We start from the raw sequence: 16907 nt of genomic DNA, 5'->3' as shown, positions 1-16907 counted from the left end.
ATCAGTAATCCAAGAAAATAAATAGCATTTGCCATCTAATTCAAAATCTCATCCCACCAGTGTTTTATTCATATTGAATCAGTAGGAAGAAGGATCTTTTTTTATACACATTTGTACCAAGATCTTTCATTTTACATCTCATGAGGCACAACCAACCCGTAAACACCAGACCCTTTCAGCCTTTGCAAAATGATTTAACAATCTGATGTTAATTCCTGATGAAGATGCTGTTAGCGTATGCCACCACAATAAGGATGACACACACTTTGTTTAACGATCAAAGACAAAGGTAAATGTAATCTCCTATCCTGCTAACACTGAGATTTTAATGAAGACTGAGATCAACAAAATTAAACCACTCTGCTGATGCAATACTGGCTGGTATCCATTCTGAACTTTGATCTTCGCCACCTAAGTCCCAGCATGTGATGCATCTATAGGTCCCTTACTGAAAAAGTCAGTCACCCATCTCTTCAAAACAATATTATTTGAGACTTTTTTTTGTGTGCATATCAGACCAAAATCTGTGAATCATTTCACTTTCCTGAAAATTTACTGCATTCTCATGCTTATGAAACTGATGAAACAATAGGAGGTATTTGGTTTTCCCTGCAAGAAAATGAAAGGAATGTTTCCCTCGTTTTTCTCCACACGCTCGTGTTACTATTATGTCTACATTAGAGAAACAACTCTGGGCAAAAACATTAGTTACAATGTATCACTCTTCACACATGTATACACGATGTGCCTGAGATTGTTAAAGCTGCCTAAGGAATTTGGATTTCCAATTAAAATAAATTAAAATTAATGGGAATTGGAAATCTAACCCCCTTCACCCCAACCCCCACCCCCAGGCAGCTCTATATTCACATACATACACACTGGAACAACATATTCCCACCAGGCATGATAATGCTGTGATGGAAAGCTACTGAGATCTTTTGATGACTCTTTAAACTAAGGACTTGCCTACACTTCATACACTACAGCATCACAGCTGCAGCCACCTACGTCAACAGGAGGGATTCTGCCAATGGTGTAAGTAATCCACCTCCCCGGGAGGTGGTAGCTAAATTGACAGAAGAATTGTTCGGTCACCATAGCGCTGTCTACATTGGGGGTTAGGTTGGCTTAACTACATCACTCGGGTGTGACTTTTTTCACAGCCCCGAGAGATGTAGATGAGTCAACCTAACTGTTTAGCATAGACCAGGCCTTGTGACTCAAAGTGTTTTTGCTGTCATGTGGACACAAAGATAGGATTATAATTCCCGGGTGGGGATGTATCAAGAGTCATATGATATGTGGTAAGAGTAAAAGATACATGGACAGGATTGGACAATAACTGTTAATTGTCACTAGTGGCTAGGATACCAGCTCACCAAATTTACTGGCTGGGGGAAATTCACTTCAATTCTAGAAGGGGTGGATAGAAGCACAAAGGCACCTGGGAAGGAGGGAAGCTGCAGGGACAATAATTGCTGTAACTCAAGAGGAGGCCAGGGGAGGGAAGCAAATCCATGACTCAAAAGCCAAGGGAAGAAAGGTGCTGATTTCAAGCCCTGTATAATGTGCTTACAGGGGAGTACTGAGCAGCTCAGGAAGTGTCAGTCTTATCTGCACAAATCATGAGCCTGATTCTGTGCTGCCCTGCACCTTGTGTAAATCATTCTCAAAGTGAACATAAACTGCTACCAAATGAGACTGATAGCGCTTCGCACTGCCACATTGCGCAGGTGAGAACTACTAAACAAGGTGTGAGGCAGTTGCCACGCGTTTTCTAGGTAATGTAACAGGCGTTGCCAAACTGTGGCTCATGAGCTGCATGCAGATCTTTTACAGTTAAAATGCAGCTCCTGGAGCCACCCATACACACGCCATTCTCTGCCTACAAGACTGAGGCTCGGAGCTTCTGACCTGCAGTGGAGTGGTGGGACTAGGGGCTTAATGGCTTCTGCCCCATGGATGGGCATTGGGGCAGAAGCCCTGCACTCTGGCAGGCCCCTTCCGCGGGGCAGGTTGTGCATGTCACGGGAATCAAACTTCTGAAGATTATTGTATACGGCTTGGAGGTTCAGTAAGTTTGGCCACTCATGTAATATAACAGTATATCTAATTGTGTAATAGCAATGCTGCAGTTATCACAAATCATATTTTTGTGCCCACCAAGTACCAGTGTAATAGTACTTTGGGTCCAACTTCTCAAGCTTTCAGTACAAAGGATTAGCCATTACTCTACCAACGTTAACCCACCTGCATCTTCGAAAAAAGTATTACTTGTTAACTCAGCTAGGCTTGCGTCTTACCTCTCCATTATAGCCTGAGGGCTTGTCTATACTTGGAAGTTAATGTAGATTAAGGAAGAGTGAATGTAAAGCACAATAGCTATTCCTGAATAACTCAATGTGTAGACACACTCATTCTGGAATAAGACATTGTCTAGACTACCAATGCGTTGCTGCGATAGCTATACCAGTGGAGCCTCCTAATGTAGAGCTTGGCTACACTTGCAAGTCAGAGTGCATTAAATCAGCCCTGGGCACCCTAACTCCTGAGGTGTCCACACTGGCAAGGCACGTAGAGCGCCTAGACTCTGCAGCTGGAGCACTTCTGGTAATCCACCTCCACGAGAAGCATAGAGCTTGCTGCGCCCTGGCTGAAATGTGTCAGTGTGGACAAGGTGTTGCATTACTGTGCTGTGATTGGCCTCCAGAAACGTCCCATAATCCCTTGAAGTCAAGTGCCCACTCTGGTCATTGTTTTGAACTCAGCTGCAGGCATGCGGATATTCCCTTTCAAAGCTCCGTTTCTGACAGACGGCAGGCTTATCTGCTCCGGGACACAAAGCAAACCATTACTGTGGAATGCTCCTGCTGCAAAGGCAGGCGTGTGGGGGGTGTGTGTATGGGTGTGTATGTGTGCGCGCGTATACGCAAGGGGCAGGGGCTGATGTCAGGGTTTCCCCCTTCCCCCTGCCGTTGTCAGAACTTACAAGACAGCATGCTGACACACTCTCTGCCCCCCAAAACACATGGTTTCTCCCCCCACCTACACACAACACACTCCCTGTCACACTCCACCCCCCTCCCCCATATTCGAAAAGCACACTGCAGCCACTTGCACACTGGGATAGCTACCACAATGCACTGCTCTCTGTGGCATTGCAAGAGCTACTAATGTGGCCATGCCACTGCGCTTGCAGCTGACAGTGTGAACACATGGCAGCACTTTCCCTTCTGCTGCCTCCGAGGGCTGGTTTAACTCCTGGCGCTCTACATCTGCAAGTGTAGCCATAGCCGCAGACACAGCTTACACCAAGCAAAGGAGTTGTACTAACAGCATAGCTAAACCACTTGTACAAGTGATATTCAGTTATGTTGACAGAAGCCCTCCTCTGTCGGCACAGCTGGATCTCTGCTGGAGGTTTTGTCAGCGTAGCTATCGCTTAGGTGACAACCCTGACCAACATAGCAACACACGACAACAAAACTTTTTCATGTAGATCTAGCCTAAAGGTATGTCTACACTACCTTCTGGATCGGCAGGCAGCAACTGATCCAGCTGGGGGGTTGATTTATCGCGTCTAGTCTAGACGCGATAAATCAATCCCCGAGTGCTCTCCCATTGACTCCTGTACTCCACCACTGCGAGAGGCGCAGGCAGCAGTCGACTCACCGCAGTGAAGGCACCACAGTAAGTCGATCTAAGTACGGCAACTTCAGCTACGTTATCCACTGAAGTTGCGTAACATAGATCGATTCCCCCCCCAGTGTAGACCAGGGCTAAGAGTTCCTTGTTCTGGGTTAGCATAATCTGCTTTGTGGATGCGATTCAGGAGCTATTCAGGAACAGGAATAACTTCATGGGTAGACAAGCCCTCACCCCATTGCTCTAGGGCCAGCAATTTGAGTGCAATCCAATATTTTACTCAAAAGTGTTGGTAAACAGGTTTTGAAAATAAAATAAAGGCAGTCAATAGGACAAAGGGGACATAGATTCTCCTTCAGAGCATAAAATGGTTATACAAACCTCACAGGGCAACGAGATCAAGTTTAATAGTGTCACCTTTCCTACAATGGCGTGTACAAGTGACTGTCGGCAACAAAATGAGGTAGCAGCACTTTCTGAAATAGCAACTCAACTTGTTCAGCAAAAATGACTCACCCTTTTTTAATATTAGTTTTTGCTTCTCTGAAGTAACTACTCACAGAAACAGGAAGGGGAGGCTGCGTGTGACACAAGGAGACTCATTCTTTTCGAAACTTTGGGCTCTAGGATTTTTAACTCATGATCCATTGGATCTTTCCATATCAGTCTGCTACCTAAATGAAAACTGCAGCAAGGAATACTTTAGACAACTACACAAATATTTACTCATTAAGATTATATATATATAGTACATTAAAAATGAAATAGGAAAACAAGTCCCAGAAATATCTATCCCTCTTATAGTGAATGGTTCTGGTGCTTAAGAGCTGACATACAGAGACAAATCCTGTTCTTCATTGGAATTAGAAAAATGTTCCCTAGGATAACTGTGTCAATGTATTTTACACCGATGCAAACTCATGTAGATACACTGTGCTGATATAAGGTGGGGCTTACGCTGGTGTGACTTAAATATGTAAATTATCTGAGTAAGCCACACTGGCGTAGGCCCCTCTTTGCACTGGTGCAGCATATCTACATTAGAGATTTGCACTGATGTCAAACTCAATGCAGTTACACCTGTATGAATTTCTCCAGTGTAGCCAAGACTTTCCTCCACACATTAATGGGACTACTAGATGAGTAAAGCTCATCTACATTACAGATATAACGAGTCAGCAGACCAGGTTGCAATATAGTTAAAAGTCCAGGGCAGTGCTTTAGCCCTGCTAGAGGGACATGTTTAGAAGCTGGGACAATCACATAAGCTAATGCAGAGAAGCCCAGTGGTGAACAAAATTTAGACCTTTGCCAATACTTCATCAAAATAGACGACCTGCTGGGAAATAGAATGAGGCACAGGGAGTGGAACTACTCCTTTATGAATGCAGCAGCAGCATTTACTCTCATACAAGTGAGAGCCACAAAACATCCCCCTGCATGAGACACATCATGCCTCAGTATGGTTGTGGCTCATGGAATTTTAAGGCCTTCTCACATTTCATCTGCTTCATTCTAGAATCTATTTTTCATGTTAAGAATCAAGGCATTTTGTACTAGAATGAGACATAAGATCTTTACATTGTTACATGGTTTATTTTCTTTAAAATGTTTTAATTAGCAATGATTTACCCATGGATGTATTAGAAGTTTCTTTACAGAAGCTTTGACACCATGATTTACCATCATTCCAATGGTAAGCTGCATTTCCTGTGTGATAAACTACACCAAACTGCCAAGGTGGCACATCCATGACTAAGTGATTGATTAGACTTTTGTTTGGTTGTTTAACTATATTCAACATTTTAATTTTGTAGCCCAATATAATGATTACAATACATTTTATGGCCACGATTCAGCAAAGCATGTAAGCACGTGCTTAACTTTAAACTAGAGCTGTCAAGCGATTTAAAAAAATGATTGCTACTAATCGCGCGATTTAAAAAAATTAATCAGGATTAATCAAGCTGTTAAACCATTTATTTAAATATTTTTCAATGTTTTCTACATTTTCAAATATATTGATTTCAACTACAATACAGAATACAAAGTCTAAAGTGCTCACTTAATATTTATTTTTGATGACAAATATTTGCAATGTAAAAAACAAAAGAAATAGTATTTTTCAATTCACCTAATACAAGTACTGTAGTGCAATCTCTTTATCATAAAAGTTGAAAATACAAATGTTGAATTATGCACAAAAAATAACTGCATTCAAAAATAAAATAATGTAAAACTTTAGAGCCTACAAGTCCATTCAGTCCTACTTCTTGTTCAGCCAATCACTCAGGACAAACAAGTTTGGTTACAATTTGCAGGAGATAATGCTGCCTGCTTTTGTTTACAATGTCACCTGAAAGTGAGAAAAGGCGTTTGCATGGCATTGTTGTAGCTGGCGTCGCAAGATGTTTACATGCCAGATGCACTAAAGAATCATATGTCCCTTCATGCTTCCACCACCATTCCAGAGGACATGTGTCCATGAGGATGACGGGTTCTACTTGATAACAATTCAAAGCAGCACAGACCAATGCATGTTCATTTTCAACATCTGAGTCAGATGCCACCAGCAGAAGGTTGATTTTCTTTTTTCGTGGTTTGGGTTCTGTAGTTTCCTTATCGGAGTGTTGCTCTTTTAAGACTTCTGAAAGCATGCTCCACACCTCGTCTCTCTCAGATTTTGGAAGGCACTTCAGATTCTTAAACCTTGGGTGGAGTGCTGTAGCTATTTTTTAGAAATCTCACATTGGTACCTTCTTTGTGTTTTGTCAAATCTGCAGTGAAACTGTTCTTAAAACAAACGTGCTGGGTCATCATCCGAGACTGCTATAACATGAAATATATGGCAGAATGTGGGTAAAACAGAGCAGGGGACATACAATTCTCCCCCAAGGAGTTGAGTCACAAATTTAATTAACACATTATTTTTTCAATGAGCATCATCAGCATGGAAGCATGTCCTCTGGAATGGTGGCTGAAGTAGGAAGGGGCATACGAATGTTTAGCATATCCGGCACGTAAATACCTTGCAACACTGGCTACAAAAGTGCCATATGAATGCCTGTTCTCACTTTCTGGTGACATTGTAAATAAGAAGCAGGCAGCATTATCTCCCGTAAATTTAAACAAACTTGTTTCTCTTAGCAATTGGCTGAACAAGAAGTAGGACTGAGTGGACTTGTAGGCGCTAAAGTTTTACATTGTTTTGTTTTTGAGTGCAGTTATGTAACAAAAAAAAATCTACATTTGTAAGTTACACTTTCATGATAAAGAGATTGCACTACAGTACTTGTATGAGGTGAACTGAAAAATACTATTTCTTCTGTTTTTTACAGTGCAAATATTTGTAATGAAATAATAATATAAAGTGAGCACTGTACACTTTGTATTCTGTGTTGTAATAAAAATCAATATATTTGAAAATGCAGAAAAAACATCCAAAATATTTGATAGTTTTCAATTGGCATTCTATTGTTTAACAGTGCGATTAATCACGATTAATTTTTTTAATCATGATTAATTTTTTTTGAGTTAATTGCGTGAGTTAACTGCGATTAATTGACAGCCCTACTTTAAACACAAATAGTCCCATTTGAAGTATTGGGACAACACATGTGATTGAGATAAGCATTTAACCAGGGCCTATATTATGTTGCAGTTTTCCTTTAAGCTGTTATCAAAATCCCACTGGTTTTATCATGACTTGAGACGACCAGAAATTCAAATTGGTATGATTATCAATCTTAATTTCCACCAACATGAAAAAGCAAAAGCACTCACTGACTATTAATAATCACACAAGCCACAGACTTAAAAAGAACAAAAAGGAAGTTGCTTGCTCAAATTAAACCAGTCTTGCTGTAGGAAACTGTGAGAGCCCCCTCACCACAGATTTAGTAGTTATAGAAAAGAAGCATCCATTGCACAAGCAAAGCAAAAACACACCATAAGAATCTTTGAGAGGTAACATCAAAGAGCAGAAAATAGAGGTTGAAGAGCTGTTGAATCAGTAAATGCAGATGTATTTAAATATAAAATTAGCAGGAAGGCCTGGAATCAATCATGCAAAAAGAAGAGGAAGTGTGCAAGATGATGATCCGATCAGGTTCTTACCAGGGCTTCATTATCTTCTGCAATTTCTGATAGCGTCTGTAAAATTTAAAAACTTCCACGTGAGGAGATACATTTTAATACAAAAAAAGTACAAGTTTAATAACATTCAGGGATTGACACATAGTATAAAGGGCAATAAATTACTGGCACTTATTCAGAAAGGAAATAGTTCAATATTTGGTGACAGAAAGGGCTTTAGTTAATTCAGAATATCTTTTAACTATCTGGCCTGAATACTTGTTGAAAGAAAGAAAGACAGAAAGACAGAAAGAAAGACAGAAAAGTTTCCAATGAAAAAATAAGTTTTTCATAGATTCATAGATATTAAGGTCAGAAGGGACCATTATGATCATCTAGTCTGACCCCCTGCACAATACAAGCCACAGAATCCCACCCACCCACTCCTGCAATAAATGTCTCACCTATGTCTGAGCTACTGAAGTCCTCAAACCATGGTTTAAAGGCTTCAAGGAGCAGAGAATCCTCCAGCAAGTGATCCGTGCCCCATGCTACAGAGGAAAGTGAAAAACCTCCAGGGCCTCTTCCAATCTGCCCTGGAGGAAAATTCCTTCCTGACCCCAAATATGGCAATCAGCTGAACCCTGAGCATATGGGCAAGATTCACCAGCCAGATACCCAGGAAAGAATTCTCTGTAGTAACTCAGATCCCACCCCATCTAACATCCCATCACAGGCCATTGGGCCTATTTACCATGAATATTTAAAGATCAATTAATTGCCAAAATCATATTATCCCATCATACCATCTCCTCCATAAACTTATCGAGTTTAATCTTAAAGCCAGATAGGTCTTTTACCCCCACTGCTTCCCTTGGATAAGTTGAGCATAGATCCTTTTGATCCTATTTATCTTTTCATTAGGAGTGCCTGGGCAGCCTAAATTACTCTTTCTTTGATTCAAAAAGAGTTCATGATAATAAAAGTGTACACTTAAACATCCTCTAAGGTTGCTATAACATGAAGTTAGTTCTCAGAAAACTCATTTCTTTCACTCCCTGTCTACATTAAAAAAAAAAAAACTCAATCAGAGGAGAAGACATGGCTAAAAATTTTGGTGTAGATGGGTTGACATCCTGAACAGCCCAGGACAAAATCCTGGCCCTGCTGAAGTAATTAGCAAAACTACCAGTGACTTCAATGGGGCAAGGATTTCATCCCAGGCTTTTAAACATGGCTACAAGGACATGGTGAGGTCATGTCTATACAACAGCTTTAAGTCACATGAGAATCAGTTTCCCTGAGTTATAGCTGTAGTATGCAGGCAGAGACTAAAAGTGGGTCTGTGCTTCAAATGTAGGTTCAAATTTCACACACCTAAATTTATGGGTATCCAGATCCTGGGTGCTGGACTAACGCATTTGAGGAAAGGGGGCCACAGCTGCGAAACATGTACATATGGGTTCAGATTCCAAAAGTCTGGAATCAGGGGGTTTCTAACCTTCATGATAACACCATCCCTGTAACAACTTCCAAAACACTTGGTGCCTATTTGTGGAGGGTGCTTTATGTAACACAGCCAAGAGGGTTTTGTTTAGACATTTCCTATTTTTTCGGAGACATGCAATGCTGTGCAGCGTTAGTGAACCAGAAATTATGGCATCATATTACTATATTTAGGAAACTGAAAGCTGAATATTAAGTGGAGGGAAAAGGGAAAAGATAATAAGGAACATTTCAAAGTCACGGTCCACTAATCATGATTTGCAAATCATCATCCCAGTAATAACCAGCTCCAGAAGTGCTGATTATGCCACTAAGCAAGCTAAGGTAAAGAAGCTATGAATGGTGAGATTGGCATTCCAAAAAAAAAAAATAAATAATTTTAAAAAAATCCTCACTGAATCCAAAGAGCAAATTCGCCTTCTTCACCCCAGCTATATTCCCAAATCCTGTATGCCAATTGTTATAGAAAACTCTTGATTTTTGCAGTTCTCACTACCCTGTCTTTTTAATCCTTTCTATCCTTTCTTTGGGGGCAACTTTGAGTTGATATAAGAATGTTCTCCAGCATTTATATAGGGATATTCCATATCACAAGGTCTGAATTATTCCAAAGTACTTGGTCACCCAGTTCTGTTGTCCTTACAGTGCATTCACAACTTATTCTAGTCATCCTTTAGGATAAGGAAGGCAATTTTCTATGATGAAATGGAGTAGTTATTCACATGGTGCCAAACTTACACTCTGTAGATTATTGATTAAAAAGAAAAATACAGTGAAGTCAAATTTATGTTTCAAGGGGTGTTAGTTGGGTCAGGATTGGGACCACGGTAATCTGCTACTTTGCCACTTCTTCTGATGAATGCTAACATCCTAACTGCTTCAACTAAACACTATCCAGTTCCGTGTCTGCCACAATATTTGGAACTTCAGTAAGGGGAGCTTTGATGATATACGCAGCAATAATGCAGGAGTACCTCTCCTTCTTCTACATCCTAATTTGGAAGTGAATGCTTCCTCTACATAAACAGTATGCTATATGTTCTATACATAGTGCATCAGTGTGTTGATTGTCATATTCAATTTTTATATTACCGTATATACTCATTCATTAGCGTGTTTGTTTATAAGCCGACCCCCCAAGATGGATAGATAAAAATAGTAAAAACTGTATGACCCTTTCATAAGCCGACCCTATATTTCAGGGATTGGCAAACTTTGGCTCTCGGCCCGTCAGAGTAAGCCGCTGGGGGGTCGGGACGTTTTGTTTACCTGGAGCGTTCACAGGCACAGAGCCCCTCAGCTCCCTGTGGCCGCAGTTTGCCATTCCCAGCCAATAGGCACTGCGGGAAGTGGCGCTGCACTTTCCACAGCTCCCATTGGCTGGGAATGGCGAACCGCGGCCACACGGAATTGAGGAGCTCCATGCCTGCAGATGCTCCACGTAAACAAAATGACAATGTATTAGATATTCAATTCAATGATTTCATAGAGTTTAAAATCATCAGATTTTGGTGTAGACCCATTTACAAGCTGACCCCTACTCTTTGATGCGTCACTTTTTTACCAAAAATATTAGGCTTATGAACGAGTATATACGGTCTATCTCACAAGTCCAACATATAAAACATGATATTTACATAACATTCATGTACAACTTTTCTTCTATGTGGTTTCCCCATTTCAGTCACTCAGGTAAGGGGCCTTGGGGGAAGAGTGAAAATTGAGTGCCTTCTTGAGATAGCACACGCTCTGCCCAAAGCAGGGCACTGCGGAGAAATACTTTGAGACACTCTTATTAAAGAGTTACATCCTAGAGCAGTGTTTCCCACAAAGTTGGTCCTGCTCCACTGGTTGGCCACGGGAAGGGTCTAGGTAGGTCACGTGTCCCAGCAGCACTCCCCTCCACCTGCACTCTTACTTCCCCTGGGCAGTCACATAGGGAGTGGGATCCAGGCAGCAGCAGCGCAAAGGAAGTGCCTCCAGATCCCACTCTCATTTCCCTTGGGCAGCAGCAACCTGGAGGAAGCAGCTGAAGCCAGCAAACGGAGGTCAACAGGGATTATGGCCTGGCTGCAGGGAGAGAGTGGCTGGCTGGGGCTGCAGGAGGGGGCAGGGCTGGGAAAGCAAGAACCAGGGGGCTGGGGAGGTGGAAGCGAGGGGTGGGGAAGGGAGAGAGGGAATCAGGGGCAACAATCAGTCCCCAAAAAAGATAAAATGCAGTTGGTGTGTCACCTTAGTAAAAGATTTAGGAATTGCTGTTCTAGAGGAAGCATGGTCTTGTGGCTAAGGCACTGCATTTAGACTCCGATACCAACTTTACAGACTTCCTCTGTGACTTGGGGCAAGGGACATAAACGTCCCTGAGTATCACTTCTCCATTTATAAGATCTCTCTAGGTACTCATATGACTCATCAGTAACTGAGCACCTTCCAACTGTTTAAAAACAACAAGTGTCTCTCTTGATTTTCTTCCTTCTGGTCCTTCTTGAAATATAGGGGTTTTGTTTGTGTGTTTGGGGGGATGGATGTTAAGACAAATGTGTTTTGCATTTAATTCTGAAAGTGGTGAGGGGTCATTCTCATCTGTTGAGCGAGTGAGTGCCATCATTGAGAAGCTGTTCCTATTAAAGTTCTCTCCCCAACACGATTCCACCTACTGCTTGCCAATTTCATCATTCTAATGGAAAGCATCTTTGGTGGCAACTCATGGTTGTGGAGAGTGGGTTGGCCTAACGTGGAGGAGTCAGAAAGAAGATTCTGGATTATTGTATCAAAGGTGTCATCCATGTGGATGTTGGAAGTCTACCATAATAATTAGTTTTGTGAATTTCATCACCATGTCAGACAGCATCTCTATCAATTTCTCTGGGAAGGCTTTCATTTTTCAGTGTTTGTAGAGAATTCTGAATTTGGACTTCCTAACAATCTGTGGGTACACTGAGGAAGAATGCTTCCATTGACCTAGCTACCATTGCCGGGGCAAGCGGCATTCCTGTGGTGTTGGAAAACCCTTCTGTTGGTGTAGGAAGCATCTACACTATGGCACTACTATGACATACCTACGGCATCATAGCGTAGGATTCCTGTTTGAGAGAAATCTTCCTGCTTTTCAGCCAGGAAGGGAAGAGAATGTCTACTGCACTCAGAAGTTTGTCCTCCCTAGATATGGCCCTGTGGTGTACAGAGGATCCTGGAGAATTGAGGTGAGCCAACACTGTCAGTCAGCCAGGTTTCTGTAATGCAGACCAGGTCAAATGAGTCATCACTGATAAGGTCACATATGGCAAAGATCTTATTGATCAGGATGAGGATGAGGTCCTGATATTTGCCTTTTCTGGGAATGTGCTGTTTGCTGCTTGCACTGGAATGGATGGGAATAATACTGTCTTCATACCTCACCGGAGAGTTGTGAGGGTAAATTAATTAATTTGTGAAGGACTCATAGTATACTGATGAGCAGATAAATCTATCTATCATACCAGTTTCCATAAAGGAAAAAAAACTCAAAGTGAATGCTAACATAATGTAAAAGAGCGAACAATGAAAGGTTACTGGTTTAGACATTCTGCTACCACAATATGTTCAGTGTTTGGCCTCGAAGGAACTTTGTGATAAATTTCTGGCTGAATCCCAAAAAAACAGCAGTTCCATTTGGAATTCCCCAACCCACACAAATTTAATTCTTGCTGAAAGTGCATTGTAATATATGCCAAGAGCAGCTTCCAGCTGAGACAAACTTAGCACAGCTCCTACTGGGTCAACTGCCTTTTGGCTCATGTGGTAAGATTGCTGCCTATGAATCAAAAGAGAGTCCTAGTCTGGGTGCTTTTCTACACTTGAAACACTGCAGCTCTGCCGCTGTAGAACTTCAGTGTAGACACTACCTACACCAACGGGAAAGGTTCTCCTGTTGGCTCTGTCTACACAGGGGTTAGGTGAGTTCAACTATGTCGCTCAGGGGTGTGAATTCACACCCCTGAACAGCACAGCTGGGTTGACCTAACTCTTTAGTGTAGATCAGGCCTCAGCCAAGGTAATCTACAAGACACACGCATACTTCATCTACGCTAAGGTGTTTTTGTGAAAATTTCACACCATGGGTAATGCCATTGCAGCTCTATTGGTGTTAGCAATATCAAGAGGGCTAAAACAGACACGTCGCCCATGGCTGACAGGGCTTGTACACACTACCACTTAACGTCAGTACAATTTATGTTGCTCAGGGATGTGAATAAGCCACACCTCTGTGCGACGTAAGTTACACCAACCTAAGCACCAGTGTGGACAGTGCCATGTCGGCAGGAGAGCTTCTCCTGCCAACATTGCTACCACTTCTCGCAGAGGTGGTTTTATTGTGCCAACGGGGGACCTCTCCCGTCGGCATAGAGCATCTTCACCAGACATGCTACAGCCGCACAGCTGCTTCTAGTATACACTAGCCCTCAGTGTTTTTAAACACCATGTGTCTAAACATACTCACCTCAGAGTAGGTTTAAACAACACTGTGTTAATCACACCAGGCAGGGGACACAAGCCTAGGAGCTTCATCTACAGTACGGCTCCAACTTTGTGGAAAGACAATGTTAGGGAAAGTGGAAATTTTTCACAAATGTTCCCTCATGTAGGCAATACAGCAAGTTCAGCTACTGGACAGATGAAGGATCTGCTAAACCAAATTTAGTCTCTAGCTGGATTTTCAGGCATAACATTAGGATATCTGCATTTTGGACATCACACACCATTTAAAATCAAGGGGATAATTAACTGCATTTCAGAAATGTTTCTCGCTCGGCTAACTCTTACCATTTTTTTAAACATATGGTAGGATGTTTTTAGTGGCCACAACATCCCAGCTCCCGGAAAAAGCTTCAACCACATACAAAACAAATGATACTCAAGAAACCTATGCAACATGAAATACTGTTGCCTAGCAGCCCCAGAACCAATGAAAAATATTTAAGTAAGTAGGGGGGTTTGTTTGTACCAATTCCTGTTTAATATCGTACTCACAATTTGATTACACTCTGATCAGGGGTCAAATTAAGTAATAATGTGATGTTTGCAAAAAAAAAATAAAAATTTACTACTATAGCAGCAGCACTTCCACTCATAAAAGCCAAACGTCTTCATGCATCACAGAAAGAAAGACAGACGCCAACCAGCCATGCCTCTGGAAAACTGCAAATCCTGTGATTTCAAACTGGTCTCATCATTTTCCTCAAATTGTAAGTTTTCATGCTAAGAAACAGCCTATTTTTCTATTTTCATTGTGAGGAGTGTTCAGAAATTTAAAGCCACTGCACTGTTTCCCTTTTCACCCCGTTTTACAGAAATCTATCTCTTGCAAAAAAAAAAAAAAAAAAAAAAAGCAAAAGTACAAAGCGTCTACCTTCCCCCTCCAGTTCACCTCAGCGAGGTGTGAATATCAACACTTAGCTAGGGCTATTTAAATGCTAATGTTTTTAAGTATGGGCAAGGTAAGAAAAACAACACTGAAGTCTATCTTGGGATCCACATGGCTACAACTACACTGCACACAATTACATTGAAGTCAAGGCATTGAATCGAAAAACACGATTTTCAGTGCTCTTCCTTCTGCCCCATTTTTAAGGACGTGCTCTTTGCTGACTCATTCTTTAAAGTGGGCTTTTCCTGTTGCATACAATGCCTAGGTTGGAAAGACACCAGGAAATAAAAAGGAAAAATTCCAAGCATGAAGCCACCTGGGAAGAAAAAAAAACAATCCAGACAAACACACTTTCCTGCTTTGTAGCAATTGTAAATGGAAAATGGGCACCTGGCTCTTTTTAATTTTCTTTTCTTCCACTACTACATCCCTATCATCGGGGGCGGGGGGTAAGGGAGATGCTGTGGTTTCTTTTGTGAGCATAATGGACCAGCAGTGTAGAAAGCACTTTTTTTCCCCAGTGTTGTCAAACAACATAATCAAATCATGATTCCGTCTGGCAGTTTAGATGGGATTGAACCATGTGTTACCAAATCATGCTCTCACTTGGACTTTGGAGGGCTTTAAGGATTAAAACAATATTTGGTCCCATTTATATTGCAAGACATGTTTTAACCGTGTTTGGAGATTCCTATGTTGTAAGTGTGTCACCTGACAGATTCTATAAAGAATGTAAGACTTTTACTTGCTGCTTTGGCTCAGGTGTCTTTTGTGGCACATTGTGGATGATCATTCACCAACGAGGATAAGAACATGAAAAAATCCATACTGATAATTTTTATAGTTTTCCACTGGCCTTGTACAGAATACCATGTGAAAAGTGAGCTAAGAGATATAATTTAGCACAGTCTTCCCCTAAATTAGGTCTTGAACAATATGATCTGTTTAATTTGTGCTTAATGCATGCATGTTTGTGACATAGCTGCCAATGCTGTAGCTGCATGAAGAGTATGTCTGACTTGCTCATTGGAAGATTTCTCTCTCTTAAAAAACAAACAAACAAAAAAAAACAAAAAAACCAACAACAACAACATGAATAACAATTTAGAAATCAATTCAGATTAATCTGCTCTGGCTGCATTTGTGATTTCCAACAGCAAAAAGGCATAATTGCTCTAATACAGAAATTGAAGCAACTTTCCTCCTCTTCCTTCCCACAAACCAATTACGTCCCTATTCATGCAGGCCAGGTCTACATGACAAAGTATTGCTGGCATAGCTATGTCAGTCAGGGGTGTGATCTTTGACCAGCATAGCTGTGCTGGCAAGAGCCCCTAGTGCAGATGCAATGATATCATGATAAGAGTTTTTGCTGATAGAGCTTATTTCACTTGCAGGAGGGCGAGGGGGGGTTGCTGGCTGGAATAAGCTATAGTGGCAAAAGCACAAGCAAGCCACATCCACACTAGGAGCTCTTTGCCAGTATAATATGCCAGTATAGCTACATTAGCAAAGCGCTGCTAGAGTAGACCTGGTCCTAGATGCAACAATAAATTAAACTTAGTTGCTGTCACCCTTATTCTATCACACAGCTATGTTGTGAGCATGTCCCCTGGCATAGTCATTTTTATTATGTACAATTCAGAAACACTCCCTGTTCTCAATAGCAATGGAAAATGCTTTAGAACTATGCTGTTAACACAGTTGTTTCTAGCACAAAGGCAGGACTGCCAACAGCGAGCATTCAAAAATCATACATCTGGCCCCCAAAATCATGAGATTTATTTTAAAATCTCAGTATTTAAAAGCCATATTAAAAGCAGTGTTCTTTTTATTTGCCTTCTGACTTTTCAGCCTTTAGGCTTCATGTTTTCAAAGTTTTTCTCTGCATCTATAAGAGCTAAAAACTTTTTTAAAAAATAAAAGTTGATTCCAGGAGCTGGAGCTTTAAGAAAAAAAAACACTAAATATCATGGGACTTATTATAGAGCAGGAGAACTGGCAACACCAATGTTATTTGCTAAAATACTGATTCTGGGCTAGGTTATGAGCTATAGTAGCCCGGGGGAAGGGGGGTTTGTGGTGAGGAGACCACACCCCAGGAGGCACAGCAAGGAGACTGTGCCTGGCTAAGGCACAATCTCTTTCAGACAATACTGCTTCTGTTTCCCGAGTATAGGGGTGCACATTTTGCACCAGCCATTAGGGCAGCTCAGAGCCGGGCAGGGGCAGGAAATTGTTGCATGTCTTGCTTCCTCCCTTCCCTCTTTTC

At 41.5% G+C, this 16907-nt stretch overlaps 1 protein-coding gene across 7 annotated transcripts in view; it reads right to left on the bottom strand.

Moving 5' to 3' along the window:
• The window catches only part of ELMO1 (engulfment and cell motility 1), a 413918-nt gene that overhangs the window by 267265 nt on the left and 129746 nt on the right, over window positions 1-16907 (bottom strand). For all 7 annotated transcript variants that reach the window (XM_037890049.2, XM_043540597.1, XM_043540593.1 and 4 more), the window contains one exon: window positions 7765-7800. In XM_037890049.2, the coding sequence (XP_037745977.1) occupies window positions 7765-7800 (36 nt within the window). The remainder of the gene's footprint in view (window positions 1-7764; window positions 7801-16907) is intronic.

This window comes from Chelonia mydas, chromosome 2, assembly GCF_015237465.2.
Source record: "Chelonia mydas isolate rCheMyd1 chromosome 2, rCheMyd1.pri.v2, whole genome shotgun sequence".
Lineage (NCBI taxonomy): Eukaryota > Metazoa > Chordata > Testudines > Cheloniidae > Chelonia > Chelonia mydas.
Note: the sequence above shows the minus strand (reverse complement) of the source record. Positions and strands in the feature narration are given on the sequence as shown.